Here is a 22,363-nt window from a genome sequence, read left to right on the forward strand (position 1 = left end):
CACTAAGGCCTTGGCTACACTTGCGAGTTATAGTGCAATGAAGCAGGCCCGGGTGCCCTAGCTCACTCCCCGTCCACACTGGCAAGGCACGTAGAGTGCTCTGACTCCGCAGTGCTGCTGGTACTCCACCTCGGCAAGTGGAATAACGTTTGCTGCGCACCCGCTGGAATGCCATGGCGCTAGTGTGAACAAGGTGTTGCGTTACTGCGCTGTGATCAGCCTCCAGAAACGTCCTATAATCCCCTTAAGTCAAGTGGCCATTCTTGTCATTGTTGTGAAATTGGCTGCAGGAATGCGGAAATGCCCTTTCAAAGCTCGGTTTCGAAAAAGCCGGCTGCTTATCAGTTCAGAGAAAAGCAAACATTTACTGTTTGCTTTGAGTGAGAGAGAGAGAGAGAGAGAGGTGGGGAGAGAGAGCGGGGTCTGAATTTACAAGACAGCATGCTGACACACTCTCAGCACCCCAAAAACCCCCACTCTCTCCTCCCACATGCACACACACTCCCTGTCACACTCCACCCCACCCCCCCCATTTGAAAAGCACGTTGCAGTCACTTGCATGCGGGATAGCTGCCCATAATGCACCACTCCTAATGCCGCTGCAAGTGCCACAAATGTGGCCACACCAATGCGCTTGAAGCTGTCAGTGTGGACAGACTGCAGCGCTTTCCCTACAGCACTCTACGAAGGCGGGTTTAACTCTCAGCGCCCTACATCTGCAAGTGTAGTCATGCCCTAATGCTCACCCCGACTCTTTCTCGTACTTGGCTATCTCCTCAGCCTTGTTGTGCTGCTTCTTTGCCTCTTGCCAACATCTGCTCTCTTTATAAAAGTCTCCAAAGAGATATTAACATGGGAATACATATATATCAAAGCTACTATAATGGAGGAAATAATCCCCAGTGTGTAGCAGGCGTAGATGTTCCCCTTTGGATGAATGTACTACTATACAGTCAGACCAGTTGTCTCGCCTCTTAACCTATGGTGTTATGGCAATAAACATTATTGGGTTCTTTGAAAGTGGATCAGGTTCACAGGTTAATGCTTTCTCAGGGAATAGATCACTGACATTTTTCATCCTCATGGAAGCATGAGGTCATGTAACAGTTTTTCCAATGTATTATATACAAACAAGCTTTTATTCAAGCTCAGATATTCCTGTCTCTTCTATCTCTTGTCTGTTTTTTGGGGGTTTTTTTGTATTTGGGTTTGTTTGTTTTTGGTCATTGCAGAAGAGTACAGTTTTTCACTTGCTGTTTGCATTACTCTCTGTTGATAGAATAGATTTAGATTTAACATGTAGGTTTTCTTTTTGTCAGATTCCACTTAAGTTTCAAGTGCTGTCAAATAACTGCAGTTCTTCAGTGACTATGACTTCTGTCTGATGGGTATGAAAATTTGATTTGCCCTGTTTATAGCATTTGAAGCTCCAAAGTACATCTCCTTTTGTCCAGTTTCCAGTATAAGACTGGAAGATAGATACTTTTAGATCTCCTGGAAATATGCAGTTCTTCTGCTCTGCATGATGCACCCACATACTGCCTGCACATTATGGAGGAAATTACTTCTTTATGGTTGAATATCATGTAATGCAGCATTCCCAAAGTGTGGGGTGCCCCAAAGGACTAGGCTGGGGCTGAACAGACTGCTCAGTTGTTCTCTGGACTGTCAACTTTAGTTATAATAATAAATAATAATAATAGTCATCATCGTCGTCAGAATTGATTTAAATTTCTAGCTGTTACAGCTGCAAAGAAATCCTTGAAAATGTGACGTGAGTGTAACTGATACTATGATGTCTCCCTGAGTTTGCCAAGACCCTGAGGTGTGAATAGACCCATTATTTTCAAGGGGAGCTCATTCAGATGCCAATTGTGATATTTTAATTGTAAATTCACCGCTTAACAAAGCATGTAAAGAAGGAAAGAAGGTATCATATTAGAAAGATCTACAGAATCTAAATTGAGTCAGCTGATTCTGAATAAGTTTTCAACAACATATGGCAGAGTTGAACGGGGTGTGATTAGTGTCACTTTTCTTAAAGGGCCAGCTTGGTTTTCAGAAGTTCAAGAAATACTTGTAACGTTTCTCAGTCCATATCTAGGAGTGTACATTTTTTCTGATGATCAAATCTGATCATCTGATGAGATCTCTCTTGCAGGCCTTCTGGTGAACTTCACTCACCCAACATTTGGCCTGTCCGAGGTCTGAATGAGAATACAGCCTATCTCATATATAGTGTCAATATAATATTTTATATAGTTCTTTAGTAATATCACAGATAAACTCTCCTTTTTTTCCACCCTCCTTCCCATCCTCCCAGACCCTGCTTCTGCAGCATAGTCAGTTTCGGGGTTTAGGGATTTTTCAAAAATAACTCCCAAATCTCTTCCAAGCTTAGTATGCAAAAGTATTTTTTGATGTATCTGTTTGCGTTCTCTATTTTTTTTCTAGTTTATTATTTGTCATTTATCTGCTAAGCCTGTTATTTGCGGTCTAGTGGTCCAGAGACTTAAATCCACTTAAATCCCATTTATATCTCCTAGGAATCTCTCCACAGTTGGAAGTTTCCCTTTGCAGTTGTGGGGGGGGGGGGGGGTTGTTTTTTGTTTGCAACCTCTAGGTTGTTTTTCAAACCCATTATCCTCACTACCATCTTACCTCCTCACTTAATGGTTAACCAACAGTATTGAGGTTCATCAGATGTGTATAGTTATGTTTATTCTCTGTCAGAGCCTGTTGCTGGTGGGAACCATCTAGCTGATTTGACACTGGCAGTATGAGATATTAGTAGGCACCTTTATTGTAATGCTTACTCATTTTTTTTTTAAATTGCCAATTGCTTTATATAATGCATATATAACCAACTAACCTAATACCAAATAATGTCATCCCCTGTGCATGTAGATGAGGGGGCATGCTTGGGCCCTAAATTTTGAAATGTATCTGAATTGTAACATGGCAATAAATATTCCTCAGCACGTTCACCTTTATATAAGGTGCCCATGCAAGTCCGTCTGCTCCACTTAAACCCCAGTTAATCCCTGTATTGAAGGCCAAGCACTATTCAGTTCTTCCTAAAAGTTTGCATTGAAGTCAGTGGAGTAACTCTAGATTTACACTGGCATAACTGAGAGCAGAATCTGGCCCACCATTTCAGAGCCGTGAAGTCAGTGGGGGCTTTGAATGAATAAAGACTTGAGGATTTGGTCCATAGTGTAGGGCTAAAGTTGTTCGAAGGGCCTTGCATTGGCTGACTGCATGGGGCTTTATTCCACTCTGTGTGAACTCCCAGTTCATTGTCGTGGGCAAAGTGGGTGCTGCAGCCTTTCAAAGAACAAAACTAGTTAAGGACACTTTCCCCTTCCTGAAGTCATGTTGGCTGCCTTTGGTTCATCTGTACACTATGCCTTTACATTTTATTCATTAAGAGTGTGCAGTGTTCTGACAAAAGATGTCAAGCTGACTGCAGTGAAATTTGCTAGAGCACTAGAGGGGACTTTCCCAACTAATGACATTGTATTAGTCACTTGCTGGTCCTCTGGTATCCTGCCAAAGCAATGAACTCTTAAGGGGGAATGCGTCTCCTCTTTTCCTCCCAAGCACCATGAACCTCCTGTAGGTTGTTTGGGCATGGTGCTTTAATTCTTTTGCTGTCACCAATAAGCTGTAGCTGCTCCTGTACTCTCCCCCATAAATCATCTTTTCATTTAGACAAATTCTGCCTTAGTAAAGAACATTAGTGTCTGTTTAGCTGAAGTTTTGTTGATTCTCTTTGGCTTATGTTGTCACTTTTTACTGCCTACATTTTTGTTGCATGAATGAGTCATGTTTTCCATTTTCTTCTGTTAGATTTTTCTTGACAATGGGAAAATCCAGCTGACCTTTTTCATTTCATTCTTCATTATCTCTAGATTTTATTTTTTTTATTTTATTTTATTTTTTGTTCAGCTTCCAGTTTTTGCATATGCCCTGACATTCCATGAGATCATCTCCACACTTCATCAATTGCTTTATGCTGGGTCAGGATTCTGTGCAGCCCCTCTCATTTCTCACAATGCTGCTGGATGATTGACATATGTTGTATTATACATGGTTTGTTAATATGAAATAAGACTGACTGTTAGTTATTTTTATTACAAGAAATGGCACACTGGCACAATAGTTTTTTCCACTGGGTCAAGAGTATATGAGAGAGATTTTAATAAGAACTGCAGTCTGAATGCACAGTACTGGATTTACCATGGTGCCACTGGCACCATGGAACTGGGCCCACAGTCCAAAGGGGCCCTGGCCCACTCTTCTCCTCTTCCCACTCCCGCCCCCGCTCTTTCCTGTGGGGACAGAAGCTTGATGCTTCCGGCTCCTGCTGCAGCAGGGCATGCTCTGCCGGCAGCCAAGGTCCTCCCCTGCCTCTTCCCCGGAGGGTGCTACGTTCCCTCCCCTCCCACTCTCCCTGTCACTGAACAACTGTTTGCCGGCAGGAGGGAGGGGGAAGAGCGGAACCTCAGCACACTCACCGCTTCGGGGAGGAGGAGAAGAGGCAGGGGCAGGCCTTGGGGAAGGGGCTGGAATCGGGGCATACCCCCTCCAGCCCTCTGCCATGAGCACCCCCACGACCCCAGCCCACCTCCCCAGCCCCCTGCACCTCCTCACACCTCCCCTGCCATAAGCACCCCCACGACCCCAGCCCCCTGCACCTCCTCACACCTCCCCAGCCCCCTGCCATGAGCACTCCCATGACCCCATCCCACCCCCCCATCCCTCTGCACCACCTCACATTTCCCCAGTCCCCTGCCATGAGCACCCCCACGACCCCAGCCCACACCCCCATCCCCAGTCTCCAACCTTCCTGGGCAGTACAGCAAACATGGCCCTGTCCACTAGCTCTCTCCACTCCCTCCCCCCCCCCAAGTGTTCGGTTAGCAGTGCTGACTGGAAACTAAAAGTCCGGTTATAGGAGTAACCACATTAGCCTCCGCTCTTCCCACTCCCAACACCCACCCCAGAGGCCTGGAAGAGAACCTGTCCTGCTGCTGCAGGAGGAGGGGCAGCTCAGTGCAGAGAGAGACGAAGAGAATGGGCTAGGACAGAGGTGGGCAAACTACGGCCCACGGGCACATCCAGCCTGTGGGACCCTCCTGCCTGGCCTCCAAGCTCCTGGCCTGGGAGGCTCGCCCCCAGCCCCTCCCCTGCTGTCCCCCCTACCCGCAGCCTCAGCTTGCTCGGCCGCCGGCGCAATGCTCTGGGTGGCGGGGCTGTGAGCTCCTGGGGCAGTGCAGCTGCAGAGCCCGACCTGACCTGGTGCTCTGTGCTGTATGGTGGCGGCAGTGGCATGGCCCGGCTCCAGCCAGGCAGCGTGGCTGTAGCACCGCCAGCCACTGGTGCTCCAGGCAGCGCAGTAAGGGGGCATGGAGCAGGGGGAGTTGGATAGAGGGCAGGGGAGTTAGGGTTGGTGGTCGGGGGAGGGGGGACGGGGTTGAATGGGGGCAGTCAGGAAGGAGTGGGGATTGGATGGAGTGGCAGGGGGAAGTCGGAGACAGAGAGAAGGGGCGGTTGGATGGGGCAAGGGTCCCGGGGGGGACGTGTCAGGAATGAGAGGAGGAGTCGGATGGGGTGACAGGGCTCTGGGGCGGTCAGGGGACAGAGAGCAGGGGTGTGTGGATGGGGCAAGGGTCCCAGGGGAGGGGGGCCATAAGGGAACAGGGGGGGTTGGATGGGGCAGGAGTCTTGGGGGAGGCAGATAGGAAGTGGGGACTGGCCCACGACCCCCTTTCCTAACCAGCCCTCCTTACAATTTATGAAACCCGATGTGGCCCTCAGGCCAAAAAGTTTGCCTGCCCCTGGGCTAGAACCAGGTAGGTACCCCAGCCCTGCCGAGCTTGCAGTTTACCCCTGGCCCCTCCCTTGCTCCAGGGAACAACCCTAGCTCCTGCCTCACTGTGCTTTTGCCCCCGGCCCCTTTTACAATCATTCCCCCGGGGGGGGCCACAAATATGTTTGGCGCTGGACCCACAAAATGTTAATCTGGCCCTGTGAATGCATCATAGTCTCTAGCCATATGGCTTGCTGAAGAAATGGTGTAATGAAACCCATCTATACTCTGTGCTTTCTCTTTGTGACCCTACAGTTGTTGACCGCATAATTGAAATTCTTTATAATTAATGTTCTGGTCATTTTACAGAGAGCCTTTATTACATGAACATTTCCTATTATGCTTTCTCATCTATCAATAGACCTCTGTGACATTTCTAATCTAGCTAAGGATAGCCCTTTCTCGTTATTACTTTGATAAACTCCTTCACTACAGGACTTCCTAGTCTAGGACCCAATGCTGCACCATTGAAACCAATGAGAGTTTGGCCACTGACTTCATTGGAAGCAGGCCCAGAATGAATTGCTATAGCCTTCTTGGTATTCTGTGGTTTTTATTTATTTTTTTTTAAATAAAAGCTGAGCATCTTTATTTTCCTAATCTTTCTTTTTGCCAACAGCTGTCTGTAAAGTTTCTGCACTCTTTTGCATCGCTCATTGTTCCTATTATCTAGATTAAACTCAATTAGATTCGGTTTGATATTAGCTAGCTTTTTTTCTCCTATCTGTTTAATCTAACTACCTTACTAAGTTTTTACAGGCAGGGATTTTGTGTATACCTCTTGTATGTAATATTGTTAGCATATTTGGGGAGCTACTGCAATACAAATAGTAGTTAATGGACATTCGTGGCTAGAATATTCTATATAAATAAATATATGTATTTATAATGTATTTATTGGCATTTCTATAGCATGTATCACCAAACTATAGTATCTGAGTACTAAATTTGCTACTTTTTAAATTTAACTTGGTGTTTCAACCTCCATTAACTACAATTTACAAACATGCTAATAAAAATAAATACTACTAATAAATCCTTTGATTTTGCAATTCTCTGTTATGCCCCCCCAGGTTCACAGCAGAACAGGAAGTTGATCTGAAAGATGTTTTGAAGGGTCTTGGAATCACAGAAATATTCAGCAGAAATGCTGATCTCACTGCAATGTCAGGTAAGAGGCTCTTGTTTCCAGGCTTTCAACATTGAGAGAGAACCGAAAAGGACTGCAAAATTTGTTTTTGCCAATAATAATACAGTAGGTTTTTGTGACCCTGCAGAATTCTTGCAATATCCGACAGCGTGCATTTATCACAGGATTGCGAACTTTCCAAGAACAGTTTTAAGAGAGATTATTTTACAGGCTTTACCAATCTGTGTGGGTTTTACCTTTGCTTAAGAACCCCCTACTCTTAGTGTTTTATAACTAGCAATGCTTCTGTTGCATGAGTAAAGAGAAAAAGGAACATTATGCAAAAGGTGGATCCCTCTGGCATGATGAACAATATTGAGGCCTCTTATAAAACAATACTCATGGCCTCAGTGGTTCAATGGATTTGTTTTTTATCTCGTAGCCTGAATTCAAACAGCAAGTGACTTGTCATCTCTTACCCAAGGGGGCATTTGTCCACAGCATTAAGCTATCGTGCGGTTAATCATCTTCTGTGTAGAAGAAGCACTGGAAAGGAAAAGTTTTTAAGATTAAGGCACATGAGCACAAATAACTATATCTGCTGCATGTCAGTTCAAGCCAGTTGTCAGCATTTCACTTTCATACCTACCAAAATCCTTTATATTTAAAAATTCATTTAAAATAGAATCAGTTAATCCTGGAATGTTAAGTCCAGGAAAGGTGTTGAGCAGACAGTCACAGGAAGTGACAGAGTGCCGTCCTTCTCTGAGGAAATTACTCCCTTATCCACAATAACAGCAGGCTCTTCTGTAGCACAAGCTCCCCCGTATTCAGTCCTGACCTGAAGGATGAGAAACTGGTTCAATCTCCAGGCTCATTTGGTCCTTACTTTCTAGCTGCCAGCTATTGTGGTTTGAGCATTGGCCTGCTAAGCCCAGGGTTGTGAGTTCAATCCTTGAGGGGGCCATTTAGGGAAGTGGGGTAAAAATCTGTTTGGGGATTGGTCCTGCTTTGAGCAGAGGGGTGGACTAGATGATCTCCTGAGGGCTCTTCCAACCCTGATATTCTATGATTCTATTGCCAATTAGCTCACTATGGTAGGTTAATAGATTCTAAGGCCAGAAGGGACCACTATGATCATCTAGTCTGACCTCCTGTATAGCACAGGCCATAGAACTTCCCCCAAAATAACTTCTAGAGCAGATTTCTTGGCACAGTGTCCAATATTGATTTTAAAATTGCATTGATGGTGAAACCATTGGAACAATTTACCAGTTACTCTCACCATTAAAAGTGTATGCCTTCTTTTCAGTCTAAATTAGTCTAGCTTCAACTTCAGCAACTCGTTCATGTCATACCATTCTCTGCTAGATTGGAACACTCATTAAATTTTTGTTCCATATAGGTATTTAAAGACTAATCAAGTCACCCCTTCTCTTTGTTAAGCTTAATTGAGGCCATAGCTGAAGGATGTGGGAGGCTATATCCTGGGAACTAGTGACTCTGAAAAAGATTTGGGGATCACGGTGGATAATCTGCTAAACATGAACTCCTAGTGTGATGCTGTGGCCAAAAGGGCTAATGCAATCCTTGGATGCATAATCAGGGGCTCCACGAGTAGGAGTACAGAGGTTATTTTACCTCCGTATTTAGCACTGCTGCAACTGCTGCTGGAACACTGTGTCCAATTCTGGTGCCTGCAATTCAAGAAGGATGTGGAAAAGTTGGAGAGGGTTCAGAGAAGAGTCCCAAGAATGAACAACGGATTAGAAAAGATTCCTTATAGTGAGACTCAGGGTGTACTTTTTGTTCCTAGATGTATATACATTTATGTTTAGCCTTATTAAAATGCATATTATACCTCTACCCTGCTATAACGCGACCCGATATAACACTGGTTCGCATATAGCACGGTAGTAGCAGGGCTCTGGCGGCACTTTAAAGGGTCCGAGGCTCCGGCTGCTGCGGGGAGCCCAGGGCCTTTTAAATCACCTCTGGAGCCCTGCCTCCGCTACCCCGGGGCTGCAGCAGCGGGGCTCGGCTGGTGATGTCTGACGAAGTGAGTATTCACCCACGAAAGCTTATGCTCCAATACTTCTGTTAGTCTATAAGGTGCCACAGGACTCTGTCACTTTTTACAGATCCAGACTAAGACGGCTACCCCTCTGATACTTGACGCTATTATCTTTATCAACCAAACTTGTAATCGCATCAGAAAAAGATATCAAGTTAGTTTGACAGAATCTGTTTTCCTGAAATCCATGTTCATTTGCACTAATTACATCACCTTTCTTTTGTTCTTTATTCGTTAAGTCCTATAGCAGCTGCTCCATTATTTTCCCCGGGATCGATGTCAGGCTGACAGCCCTATAATTACCCAGGTCATCTCATTTACCCTTTTTTAAAAATTGGCACAACATTAGCTTTCTTCCAGTTTTCTTGAACTTCCCCAGTGCTCCAAGTCTTATTGAAAATCAACATTAATGATCCAGTGAGCTGCTTGTTGTTGTAATTTACATTTATATAGCTCTGTCTCCCTTGTCCCAGAACACTTCACTAGTCTTAACAAACTGATACACAATCTATATCAAACTTCAGTGTGGTGTGGACATTAGAAATTGGACTGTGGGAAGAAAACAGCCATAATTACTTTGTCACTGCCGTGCTGGGCTGGATTTGAGCTGTTAAGCCATGTCCAGCACCCAAACTCCAGAGTAACCCAGTTCCCGCAGAAGTACTGGTTGAATTGTTCATGCTGTGGCCTTCTGCTTGCAATACTTATTCTGCATTAGCTCTGCAGTTGTGGGATTTTTTTTTTTTATTTTTATATCTTGGTTGTCCTCAGGGGATCCTACAGTCTTTCTTTCATTCTCAAGGCCCTACATTGCAGCCACTGTCCTTCCACCCAGGAAGCTGTAGACCAGGGGATGTCAAACTGGGGGTCGCAAGGTTATTATGTGGGGGTTACGAGCTGTCAGCCTCCACCCCCAAACCCCACTTCACCTCCAGCATTTATAATAGTGTTTAAATATTTTTTTTTAAATAATAATTTATAAAGGGGATCGCACTCAGGTTTGCTGTGTGAAAGGGGGTCACCAATTCAAAAGTTTGAGTACCACTTCTGTAGCCCTTTTGGGTTGCTGCTTAATCACCCAGATGGATACCTGAGTCATGAGAAGTCTCCTTTCTCTATCACCTTCTACTGAAAATCAGAGCCAAGTGAAGGTTTTCAAACAGCAAAATATTTTTTAATCTGAAACTCACCAGAAATTTTAAGGTTTTGTTTTCCAAATGTTCCCTTTTTCCTTCACCACCGTTCTTTCTCCCCCACCCCCGTAAACCCACCCCATCTCTCTCTTTTTTTTTTCTTTTTCTTTTTCCATTACATAAAATGGAAAAGGGAGAGAGCAGGACAAATAAAAATGAAAAAAAAATAATATACAAAAAATTGTGCCCTTTTTAAACCTGTGGAATGAATTTTCCACATTTTTCATGAAGAATGTCTTCCATTGTTTTGACGACCTGTAGTGGAAATGCTGATCCCACAGTAATCTGTAGCTCTAACCCAAGAAAAATCTTAAAATGAATGTATTGAAGATAATTTTGGAAGTTGGGTGGTGGTGGGACCATCTCTCCCTCCCAATCTGTCTTTGATGTAGTATCCAATAGGGCAGTGGAGTATATCCCTTTATTTCACTCGATATACAACCCAAAGAGAGGCATAAACATCAGTGAGCAGCCCTGTGCACAGGAGTGCAACAGATGGATTGAATTTGATAGTGTTTAATCCATAAGATTAATGATTTGTTCAAAGATTGTATATTTTGTACAATTATGTCTTGCAAAAGAGCGTTTAAGACCACATATATATCTTGCTTGGACAATTTAACTTGTCTTTTTAAAGACACAGAGGCACTGGATTTATGGCTTATTACAACAATCTGTAACCAACAATAACCCCCCTTTTGTATCCTGTGACTAGAGAAGTGTTAGTGGGCAACTTCACCTTCACTGGTCTCTTAGCATATGTGTTAACTGCTTATGATAAACAGTCTTTTCCACCTTGTATTTAGTTCTGCGGCTCTGAGGGCTTGCCCATGCTTACAATGCTATGGCTTACACACTAGCTACACCAATGGGAGGGGTTCTCCCAATGGCTAGATAATCCACCTCCCAGAGAGGCAATAGGTAGGTTGACAGAAGATTTCTTCCATCCACCTAGCACCATCAATGGCTATTAGCCAGGATGGTCAGGGATGCAACACCATCTTCTGAGGGTCTTTAGCCACTGTTTGCCAGAAGCTGGGAATGGACGACTCATTTGATTGCCTGATCTGTTCATTCCCTCTGAAGAACCTGGCATTGGCCACTATCGGAAGACAGGATACTGGGCTAGATGGACCATTGGCCTGACCCAGTATGGTCATGCTTATGTTCTTAGGACTAGTTGGCTTAACTATGCTGCTCATAGTGGGATTTTTCACAACTCTCACCAACGTAGTTAAAACGACCTATTTTCTAGTGTTGACCAGGTGTGAGAATCTTTCCCAGACCTTAAGAGCTCTGTGTAGCTCAAAAGTCAGCGTTGGTCTGCACTGGGAACTTATAGCTACGTCTCTCAGGGGGTGTAAAAAATCAGCACCTTTGAGATGTAACTAAGCCGACCTAACCACCAGTGTAGACAGCACTTGGTTGACAAAAGAATACTTCAATTGGCCTGGCTATTGCCTCTCAGAGAGCTGGATCACCTATGCTGATAGGAGAAACCCTCCTGTAAGCATAGTTGGTGTCTACACTGAAGCGCTACAGCAGCTAAGTTGCAGTGATGCAACTTTGCCAGTGTAGCATTTTAAGTGTAGACATAGCCTTGTCTCTTTCATTACAGAAGTTTGTCCAATAAAAGCTATTACCTCACCCACCTCATCTATTTAAAGATTAAGTTCTTTATAGTGTAATGTAAAGCATTAAGTACAGCGATGATTAATGTTGCTGCACTCTAATTTTTCCCACTGAATGTCTGAGGCAATGTCTAAGGACATTCATATTTTGCCTGTTTCTTAATTTAATAAAGTAATATTTTTAAATTACTTGGAACTTTGTCTTGACAAAGTTAACACCAGTGCTGCGGTTAACTTCAGGATTTCAATTTCATGGAAATTTCTGAAATTTGAAAAAAGTTTTCATTCCAAATATGAACACAAACTAGAAACTTTAAAATCTCCTGCAGAAAGGAAATTCTGAAAAAAGTTTTCAGAATAATCTAAACTCTCAAAAAAAAAAAAATAGAGCCACCAGTTGACTCTTAAGGACTGCCTGGGGCTCCTCCTGGGGGGGTCTAGTCCTTTGTTCATGGTGCAACATAAGAAAACTTGACTGTCCATCAAACTTGACTGTCCAGAGGATGAAGAAAGTTGGCCTGTAGGATTGTGGGATACTTTTGATGGACTCCTAGAGCATGAGTTCTGTGGGGCTGCACGTAAACTGCAGAGCAGTAGAGCTTGAAGTCTGGCCCCTGATTTGATTTAGGCTTGGAACTTCCATTCCTGGGACCTGAGGTGCTGGAACATTTTTTTTTTAATGGGGGTGGTGCTGATGGAAACCGTGTATTTGGTGTTTAATACTACTTCAAGCCAGGTGGTGTGGCAGCATCAGTGCCGGGTCCCACGTCCCAGGCCCTGGGTTAGTGCAATTTTCTGTATATGGAAGGGTTTACACAATGAGTTCAATCCCTGGGCTTACATTGTAGTGTTGACGTACCCTGAGAGCCCCTGCTTGAGCCAGACTTCCTAGGTCTCATCTCTCTGAGATTCTTTACTTTTCTCTCCCTACTCCCTCACCCCCCATCTAAGGGCTATGCTGGAGCTTTGGAAAAGCCATATGGTGATATTGTAAATAAAATGTGAGCGTGTGTGGAGACTGCTTACGAAGAGAAATTCAGAGTGAGGGAGCACACCCCGTGATGTGCCAAAACGCTGCAGTTCATTCTTCAGAAAGTTCATTTTATTTAAGTCTGAATACTTTCCTATGAGTGGTAGCTTTACAGGAAGACTAGATTAAACACTTGGCCTCTGGATTAGCAGTGCAAATAAACCATTTAGACAAACAGTAAAGTGCAAAAAGTAATGATCACATGTGAACACTTCACATATTATATTTGAGATCTTTCTATTAATAGCTGTTATGTCAATACCTAAATGAGTGAGATTTGTGCTTAGTCCGTAAACAGATGCTTTGTGACAGATGTGCTAAAAATAATACAGTGGAGGCTCTTTCTCCCTGCTTTCAAGACAACAGCAGCATTTCTGAAAGCTTAGAACTGAAGCCTAAAACTTGTACAGTACTTAGCAATCTCCTGTACGTTTTACCACATATGGTCCCATAGGAAATCAGTTGGGGCTTTTGTTGAAGAGATGCTGAGCAGCTGAACTGTGAGAGCTAGTTCACTTCAGAGCCAACTTAGCTTATCTTGAGTTAATGAGACCTACTGGAGTCATGTGATAGGCAGGGCTGTCTTTCCTCTCAGTTGTTTACATTAGCACCAGAACCATTATCTTTTGTTATGAGAGAGAGCTGACATAAATGTAGATCAACTACAAGAATATTCCCACAGGCTTTTCTTATGGTGATGATTCAGTGTGTTCAGCTAATGATTTGATAGCAGGTATTGTGTACTAAGGGTTATGTCATGGAAGGCTTCAGAAATAGAGACAGTTATTGATTTGCTTCTTAGTTTAGATTTTGCATGTTGATTTATTTCCCTGTTATGAACACTCTATTTCTTTCCTAGCTCTCAATTTTATTCTCTCTTGTCTATGTGAATATGAGCTATTTCATAGTGCATGCACTTGTGTGGGTATATGTACAGCGTAGATCTAATCCACTGTGTATCTACTACTTCTGTAATATATTATGTTGCTAGGGTAGGGTGGAAAATTGTTAATAATAGTACTAACTAGGAGTGTAAGGGCCTATTCCCAGGACCTGATACAGTCTGATCCTACTGCTATTGAAGTTGATAGCAACCTCCCAATGACTTAATAGGAGCAGGATCAGTTCCATATTGGATTGCTGGGATGGGAAAGAGAGCACACAAGAGGGAGAAAGCAAAAGCCCAGTCCCTCTCCCAGTGAACTCAGAGTCCATGACAAAATTTCCATTGGCCTCACTAGGTATGAAGGTGAATCCTTGGTGACCACTGACGGTGATTCTATTGCAATACCATCTGACGTTTAATGTATAAAGTCAGGATGGAAAGAAAATATGCATGAAAAATTTGGGCCTGTGTGTGCAAGCTCCTCCCAGAAGTTTATATAGCATCTTTCAGCACTGGTCCCAAATGGAGAAACAAATAACTACTCTCCGCTTGTAATGTTACATCCTTTCCTCTCCAGCTCTTGGTCTGCCTTGTCTGTTTAGAGTTTAAGCTCTTCAGGGTATGGACTGTCTTTTATTCTGTGCTTATATGGCACCTAGCAATGAGGGCTCTGTCTCAGTTGGTTTTTCTAGGTGCTACTGTGATACAAATAATAGTTTAAATAAAAATATAAACAAGGAAAAGGCTGTTTAAAACCAAGATGGGGGAGGAAGCCATCGCAGTTGAATCCGCCTTTTAAAAGCTTCACTTTTTACTAACCCACTTTAAAATGTCTCCTTTTTTTTCTTTCTTTCCTCTCCCCCCAGATAGCGAAGAGCTTTACCTTGCTAAAGCAATTCACAAGTCGTTCCTAGAAGTTAATGAGGAAGGTGCGGAAGCTGCTGCTGCCTCAGGTATCTGACTCTGAAAACCTGAACTAAATTATAGGTCTGGCTGCCCTGTATTAATTAGTATTTTTAAACTGCCTTGGCGCAGAGCCAAAAAGCTGAGCACAATACAGCATGAGGACACAGTCTGGCAAGTGTCCCTCCTTCCCAGAGAGGATGCTGGAAATTGAAAATGCCAACATTTTCTTAATATGAGTGTGTCATAAAGTGTCTCAAGTGCTCAGTGGAAAATATTGCTCCTTTCTCCCATTTCCTTTCTAATGAGAGGTGGGAGGCTACATGCTGCATTTTTGAAGATAGATTTTCTTTCTAGAACTTGAATCTTGGCAATTTGGAATGGTTGTGGTGGTTTTATTTTCCCCCATCATGTGTGATTTGCTAATTGAGACGGTCTGTGTGTTTTCTCCAAAATGGTTAGAAGTACCTCAGAGAGATTGTTTTGTTTTAATAAGCACTTAAACAGGCATGTGAGCAGGCATGCAATAACTGGAAAAACCTAGCTTGCCAGCAGTGATGTTTCAGGGGCCAGATGGTGAAAATGCTTGGTTGTCACAGGCAAATCTTGACTCTCCCTCTTCCAAATGAGTTACTTCATTTGCCAACTTGCTTGCATTATTATGTGATTTCTCTCCATAAGCACTTGTACTATTCTTCGAGCAAGAGAAAAGCAGCACCCTTTGTAGTCAATCCTGGTGATTCTTTTGAGCTTGGCATTTAACAGTCATGTTGGCAGAGATTATTGGCATGCATAGGTTTTTTATTGCCAGTGCAGTCAAAATGAAAAAGTTAATAAAACTCTTGTAAATAATAAAGCCCTAGTGAAAACCTTAGAAGATTTCCAAATATAAGAAAATACCAAAGGGCCAAAATCTACCTGTCTCCTCATATATTTTGCCTTTGACTTTATTCTTTAAAATACAGTAAACAACAAAAAGCTAAATTAAAAATTTCAAGGTCAGCCCACACCCTTAACTCTTCTATCTAATAAGGAGTTAATGTGAGTACCAGGATCAGGCTTAGAGATCTGTCGAGCACAATAAGAGTGGTTAGTGATACTGTCTACTGTAATACATTTTCCTTTGAAAGGGAATGGCCTTCATTACCCAGAGGTTCTGCCTTTTTGTAAGTTATAAGCTGTTCCATCATCACTGGAAATAAATTGTGCCATTTCCCATTGTTAATCATTCTCGGCGCATACACAGACATGTAATTACTTTGGAAGTCTGCTTCCTTTTAGATTAGATTGTTCATGCTATTTGTTGGTGACAGTGCAATCATGTAGGCTTTAATTCCCATTCATGGGCTTTACAAGTATCACGTGTGAAGAAGTTAATATGCTGTATCTAGGGAGCGTATTGGGAAGATAAAGTAATACCTGACATGCTGCTTGTGTGTGTTTTCTCCCCTTTAGGAATGATTGCCATTAGTAGAATGGCTGTGCTGTACCCCCAGGTTATAGTCGATCATCCATTTTTCTTTCTGGTCAGGAACAGGAGAACAGGTAAGTGTATGCGGTTTCCAAGCTGCTTTCTCATTGTTTACAGTGAATCCCCATCAGACCCATGCAGCAGAGGCTGTTTTGGATCAATAAACTGGTCTCAGAGTGTAATTTTTTCTCTACTTTCTGCTCTGCGGTGCTTTGTGTTGAGGGATTTTAACTAATCTCTCATAACACACATTCCTTTAACACTCTTCCCAACCCCAACCTCACACAGGAATAGCCTGGAAAATATTATTGCTCTTTTTTTGGTAAGTGATTGTAGGAAAAATTCACCAATGAACTTCCTGAGGGTTGAGGCAAAATTGTCATTGTAATCTTAAACCATAGCTCTACGTTTGACTTCATCAGGGGATGCAGTCGTGACTCCCCTTGTGCAGTCAGCATTCTTGGAACACACCCTCTGACTTCCGTAAGAGCTTCGCTTTAGAAAGTCCAGCAGAATTTGCCCCAATACCAAGTGATTTCCAGAAAGGACAGCTATTGCAGTTACGAATAATTCTCTGGTGCCATTGGTATATATTCTGTGGCGGGCAAGGATGAGAACAGTATTCACTGGCAATATGGCCTCTGATGAAGCAATGTATTGGTTTGATTTTTGTAATTTGTTCTTGGTAATGTTGTGGAGGTGACTGGATAACAAATAGCATGTTACTATGTGGCCACCCAGGAGCTGGAGCTGTCTGTTATGACGTCTCACCTAGGCTGGAGCAAAATTCAGTAGCTTCAGTTCACAAGGGTTTTAGTGCATCTGAGATCAGTCTGGCCCAGCATGTGCAAGATATGCTTTCTTATTATTAAACATTCATATTGCAGTACTGCCTAGCGTTGGGGCCCTGTTGTGCTAGGTGCTGTACAAACATTAACAGCCTTTGTCTCAAACCTTGCACCTGGTGAGCTAGGTGCATCAGAGACACCCTACCAATATACTGTCCAAGAGGATTAAGCTACAGTGAACTAGACTCTTATTACTTCTGAATGAGGGCATCCACACAGGGCTTAATACACGATAACTTATGTCCATTTACTGAGTGTCCCCTTAGGGACCCTACCAGAGAGATGAGGAAGGGGAATCTGATGTGTGTTACAGAAGATTACAAAACCCTCAATCTGATAGTGTCTAGTGAGCAATTTATACACTGAAGATGTGCTATGTATGGGAACTGAATGACTGAGGACAGTAGTGCTGGTATATAGAACTTTTTGCCTCTTGGTATCCATTCAAATGAGGAACAAGTCCAGTAGAAGACCAAATTTTCATTCTTTTTGGAGTCATTGGGAGCCTTGCCAGTGAATTCAATAGTAGCAGGAACATGAAATTATCATGCAAGTTGCCTGTGGGCAGATGTCCACATTTCAGTTGATACTAGCTGGCAGCCTCTGTCTAGAAGCCAAGGACTGAAAGGATGTGGAGACTGAACTACCCATTGACATCAGTGATGGTCCCTCTAAAGCCCAATGAAGTGCATCTTTCTATTGATTTCAGGGGCTTTGGAGCAAGCCTCTGAAGTGTGTTGAGGTGCATTGTCAGAGCAGTGGAGAAATTTTCATTGCTTCTGTCTGTGCTGTATCTATTCTGAGTAAAAACAGAGGAACTCATTCTCCAAGTCTATCAATCCGTCACCTCTCATGGATACTAAATTCAGATGCATATGTATGTACATGCGCGTACGCTTACACAAAATTTATAACCGTTGTGCCCTATAAAATTTGTATCTTTATCAGATGATGAATAAATCACCAATAACTTCAAACAATGGAGTGTGGTTTAGAAGTGTGTCCTTCTGTGTGGTTCTGATTTGTGTGTTCTCTCATTTGGTTCAGGTACTATCTTGTTCATGGGAAGAGTCATGCACCCAGAAGCAATGAATGCAAGTGGCCATGACTTTGAAGAACTTTAACTGATAACGCCACACACTAAAAAGGAAAGAAATAAGCACACTGAGTTTATAATTGATATATTTAAGGTTTGCCGTGTTTTACAATGTACCTTAAGACACCGTTTAAATACTTCCATATTTAACGCGGTTTAAGTTACAAGCCAAGCTTATGGAGGAAAGCTTTCAGTATTAAAATAATGGTTCTGTTGCTGTCATTGTGATTGCTGTGTCAGTCCTTAAAATAAAATTGTATACATGTCAACAGCTGTTTTTCTTATTTTAGTGAATTGTAATGCAAAAGTTTGTTAATTCGTAAGTACTGTATTTGTTACACCTCAAAGCTAACATGGATCAGTAAGACCGGACTAGAATGTCTACAGTTTGAAATAGTACCAGTGGCAAAACTTGACAAATTATTCACCCAGTTCTATTAATTATTTGAAAAATGTAGTCTCTCTCGAAATATTTGCAAGCAGATTGTAATATCGTGTAATTCAGTCATTATTTGAACGCTCTTATGCAAATCTTTTTAACTCTCTGGATTGATTATGAACTGTTCTGAAAGTAAGTATTTGGTATTCACTGTGCTGGTTCATTGTGATCGTTCAGATAAGACTTGTGGGATGAAATCCTGACCTCCTTGATGTTCGTGAAAGACACCCACTGACTTCAATGGGGCCCAGGAGTTCATGCATGGTGACATTTAATCTGTTGGATAACTGTGGTAGCCCTTCTTCTGTGAAGACTCTCACATGTGAATCTAAAATGCTGTTTTTGTGAATACTCCTGCATGTGACTTTGAAATTCACTTTCCGTGAATGCTGATGCCAGTAAAACTCAATCGCATGAATGTTTGTGAATAGTGAGCACAGAACAGGTGTGAGCATGACTGAACTGAAATCATGTACATAGGCGCATAAATATTTGTGGATATTTTTCCACCTCGCTCCTCCCCCACCCCAGTGTTTGCCTGGCTCTACTAAGTAATTCTATCTCCACAGCTCTCTCACAGTAGTGAGCAACAAGGGCATTTCTACAAAAAAAGGCTTTTTCAGATAATCCTAAAATGTGTGAAAATGATGTTCAGTTTGTGAAATAAATGTCTAATGAAATCTAATCCTCTTTCTTCCTAAACTTCTTATTGAGAACAAAGTGCCAGATGGAACAGAATGATACATGCAACAATCTAAATATTAGGTGGGATAATAAATGCCACCCCCGCTCACAGGAAGGAAGAGAAAGTACCCACCAGTGCCAGACACTGACATATAATTATCACTTCCCACTTTGTGTAAAATATAAAATGAACTGTAATTACTACCAAAGGTGAAAGGGAAAAGGAAAGAAGGTGGTAGGGCCAGAATCCAATCTATGGCAAAAAATACAGTCTGCGGATAAGAGGCAATATGGTTCCTTCTTCCAGTCAATAGGAATTTTGCCTTTGAATTCAGTGGGAGCAAGATGAGGCCTAATTTCTGAAAAAGTTATTGGCTGAGCTTTGGGTAGAATCATTCATAGGATTTCCTGGTATGTTTTCAGTTTAAACCAATCCCTCGCAGGCACTGCTTACATGCTGTACAAGGGACAGAACGTCCAAAACTTGACACTGTTGTTCGTGGGACTCTTATATGCTCCCAGGCTCAAAGCTTGAGTCTAGTACTCAGGCCAAAGAGCTTGCTGAGTGCTGGGAAGAAGCGCATTGAGAGCAATGAAAGGAAACTTAACTGAGCACACACCTCCCATGCCAGACTGCAGAATGATGCTCTCCATGGAGGCTAGTTACAAATGCCTCATGGAAACTGGGCAGGAGGATCTGTGGAGTGGCTGATACGCTCCCCACCTCAGGTTGGCCGAGCCATTTGAGCAACGATCTAGCAGCACCTTCTGCAGTGGAACTGCCCCAGTACTGCTACAAATTGGCCTCACAAAATGTCTTTATGTATTGTGTTCTGCACCCTTAGTAAGAATTTACAACCCCAATATCACCTCCACAGAGAATCCTATTTCCTAATGAGCCCCCAAATTAATTCAGATGTTGGAATTTAGATTTTCATAGATTCCAGAAGGCCAGAAGAGACCATGATGATCATTGAGTCTGACTTCCTGTATACTTTGTTTACTTGGTCCTGCCTTTAGCACAGGGGGCTGGACTTTTTGACTTCTCATGGTCCCCGCCACTTTATATTTCTGTGAGTCTATGATAACACAGGCCATAGAACTTCCCAAAATAATTCTTAGAATTTTCCCTTTGGAAAAACATCAAAGCTTGATTTTAAAATTGCCAGTGATGGAGAATCCATCCTGACCATTGGTAAATTGTTCCAATGGTTAATTACCCTCACTGTTAAAAATGTGTGCCTTTGTTTCCAACCTGACTTCCAGCCATTGTATTGTGTTAAACCTTTCTTCGCTAGATTGATGAGCCCATTGTCACATATATGTTTCCCCATGTAGGTACTCATAAACTGTGCTGAAGTCACCCCTTAACCTTCTCTTCGTTAAGCTAAATAGATACTCAAGGAGCTCAATCACTATAAGGCATGCTTTTCTAATCTTGTATTCATTCTTGTGCCTGTTCTCTGAACTCTCCAATTTATCAACATCCTTCTTGAATTGGGAACATCAAAACTGGACACATTGTTCCAGCAGTGATCACACCAGTATCAAATACAGAGGTGAAAATGACCTCCTACTCAATATTCCCATTTATGCATCCAAGGATCGCATTAGCCTCTTTGGCCACAGCATTGCACCGGAAACTTATGTTCAGCTGATGATCCACCATAACCCCCAAATCCTTTTCAGAGTAACTGCTTCTCAGGATAGTCCCCTATTCTGTAAGCATGGCCTACATTCTTTGTTCCTAACTGTATACATTTAAATTTAGCCATACTAAACTGTATATTGTTTGCTTGCATCTATCTTAACAAATGATCCAGAACCTTTTGTATCCGAGACCTGTCCTCCCTATTATTTACCACTCCCCCAATTCTTGTCATTGGCAAACTTTATTAGTGATTTTGTTTTCTTCCAGGTCATTGATAAAAATGATAAATAAGATGGAGCCAAGAACTAGTCCCTGGAGAACCCCACTGGAAACATACCTGCTTGACCATGATTCCCCATTTACAGTTACATTTTGAGACCTATCAGTTAGTGAGCTTTTAATTCATTTAATGTGCACCCTGTTAACTTTATATCATTCTAGTTTTTTAATCAAAATATCATAAGTACCAAGTCAAATGCTTTACAAAAGTCCACATATATTACATCAGCGCTGTTACCTTTATCAACCAAACGTGTAATCGCATCAAAAAAAGATGTTGTTAGTTTTGGCAGGATCTATTTTCCATGAACCTATGTTGATAGGCTCTGATTATATTACCCTCCATGAAAGTTATCTGGACCTGCTGATTTTAAAATGTTTAAATTTACTAGCTACTGTTAGCAGCCTCCTGACATACTAGTGAAATGGAATGTATGCTCATATAACATGACGTCATCATTTTCCCCCTAATACATAACAGAAATATTTATTGAACACTTGTGCATTTTCTGCATTACTATTGATAATTCTACCATTTCCATCTAGTACTAGACCAGGTGTTCTCAAACTGCAGGTTGGGACCCTTCAGGGGGTCGCTAGGTTATTACTTGGGGTTCACAAGCTGTCAGCTTCCATCCCCAAACTCCGCTTTGCCTCCAGCATTTATAAATGTATTAAAAAGTGTTAATTTATAAGAGGGGGGCACACTCCGAGGCCTGCTGTGTGAAAAGGGTCACCAGTACAAAAGTTTGAGAACCACTGTACTAGACCAATACAATTACTAGGATTCTTTCAGTTTCTAATATAGTTAAAATTGTCCTTATTGTCCTTCATTCTGCTGGTCATAGATTTCTTCTCATATCCCTTTGCGTCCCTTATCAATTTTCTACAATTCATAGCTTCTGATTTATAATCATTACTATCAGGTTCTGTTTCTTCCATTTGTTATATATTATTGTTTTCACTGCCTTCATTTTCCTTTTTAACCAGGTTGCTTTTTAACCAATGTGGCTTTCTTCCATGAGCTGTGCTATTGTGGCTTTTTCACTATCTAATAAAGTGGTGTTAAACAGCTTCCAATCATTCACATTTTTCTGATTAATTTCTTCCTTCCAGATAATTTGGCTCATAATTGTTTTCAGCTTTGTGAAATTGGCCCTTTTGAAAAACCAAG

At 42.3% G+C, this 22,363-nt stretch overlaps 1 protein-coding gene across 1 annotated transcript in view; it reads left to right on the plus strand.

Annotated features, from left to right (window-relative positions):
* SERPINI1 (serpin family I member 1) overlaps positions 1 to 18,405 on the plus strand; it is a 70,724-nt gene extending 52,319 nt beyond the window's left edge. The window contains exons 6-9 of the mRNA XM_045029942.1: positions 6,949 to 7,046; positions 14,685 to 14,771; positions 16,177 to 16,266; positions 18,088 to 18,405. Of these exons, the coding sequence (XP_044885877.1) occupies positions 6,949 to 7,046; positions 14,685 to 14,771; positions 16,177 to 16,266; positions 18,088 to 18,164 (352 nt within the window). The 3' untranslated portion in view covers positions 18,165 to 18,405. The remainder of the gene's footprint in view (positions 1 to 6,948; positions 7,047 to 14,684; positions 14,772 to 16,176; positions 16,267 to 18,087) is intronic.
* Positions 18,406 to 22,363: the final 3,958 nt, after the last annotated feature.

The sequence above is a fragment of the Mauremys mutica genome, chromosome 9, assembly GCF_020497125.1.
Source record: "Mauremys mutica isolate MM-2020 ecotype Southern chromosome 9, ASM2049712v1, whole genome shotgun sequence".
Classification (NCBI taxonomy): domain Eukaryota; kingdom Metazoa; phylum Chordata; order Testudines; family Geoemydidae; genus Mauremys; species Mauremys mutica.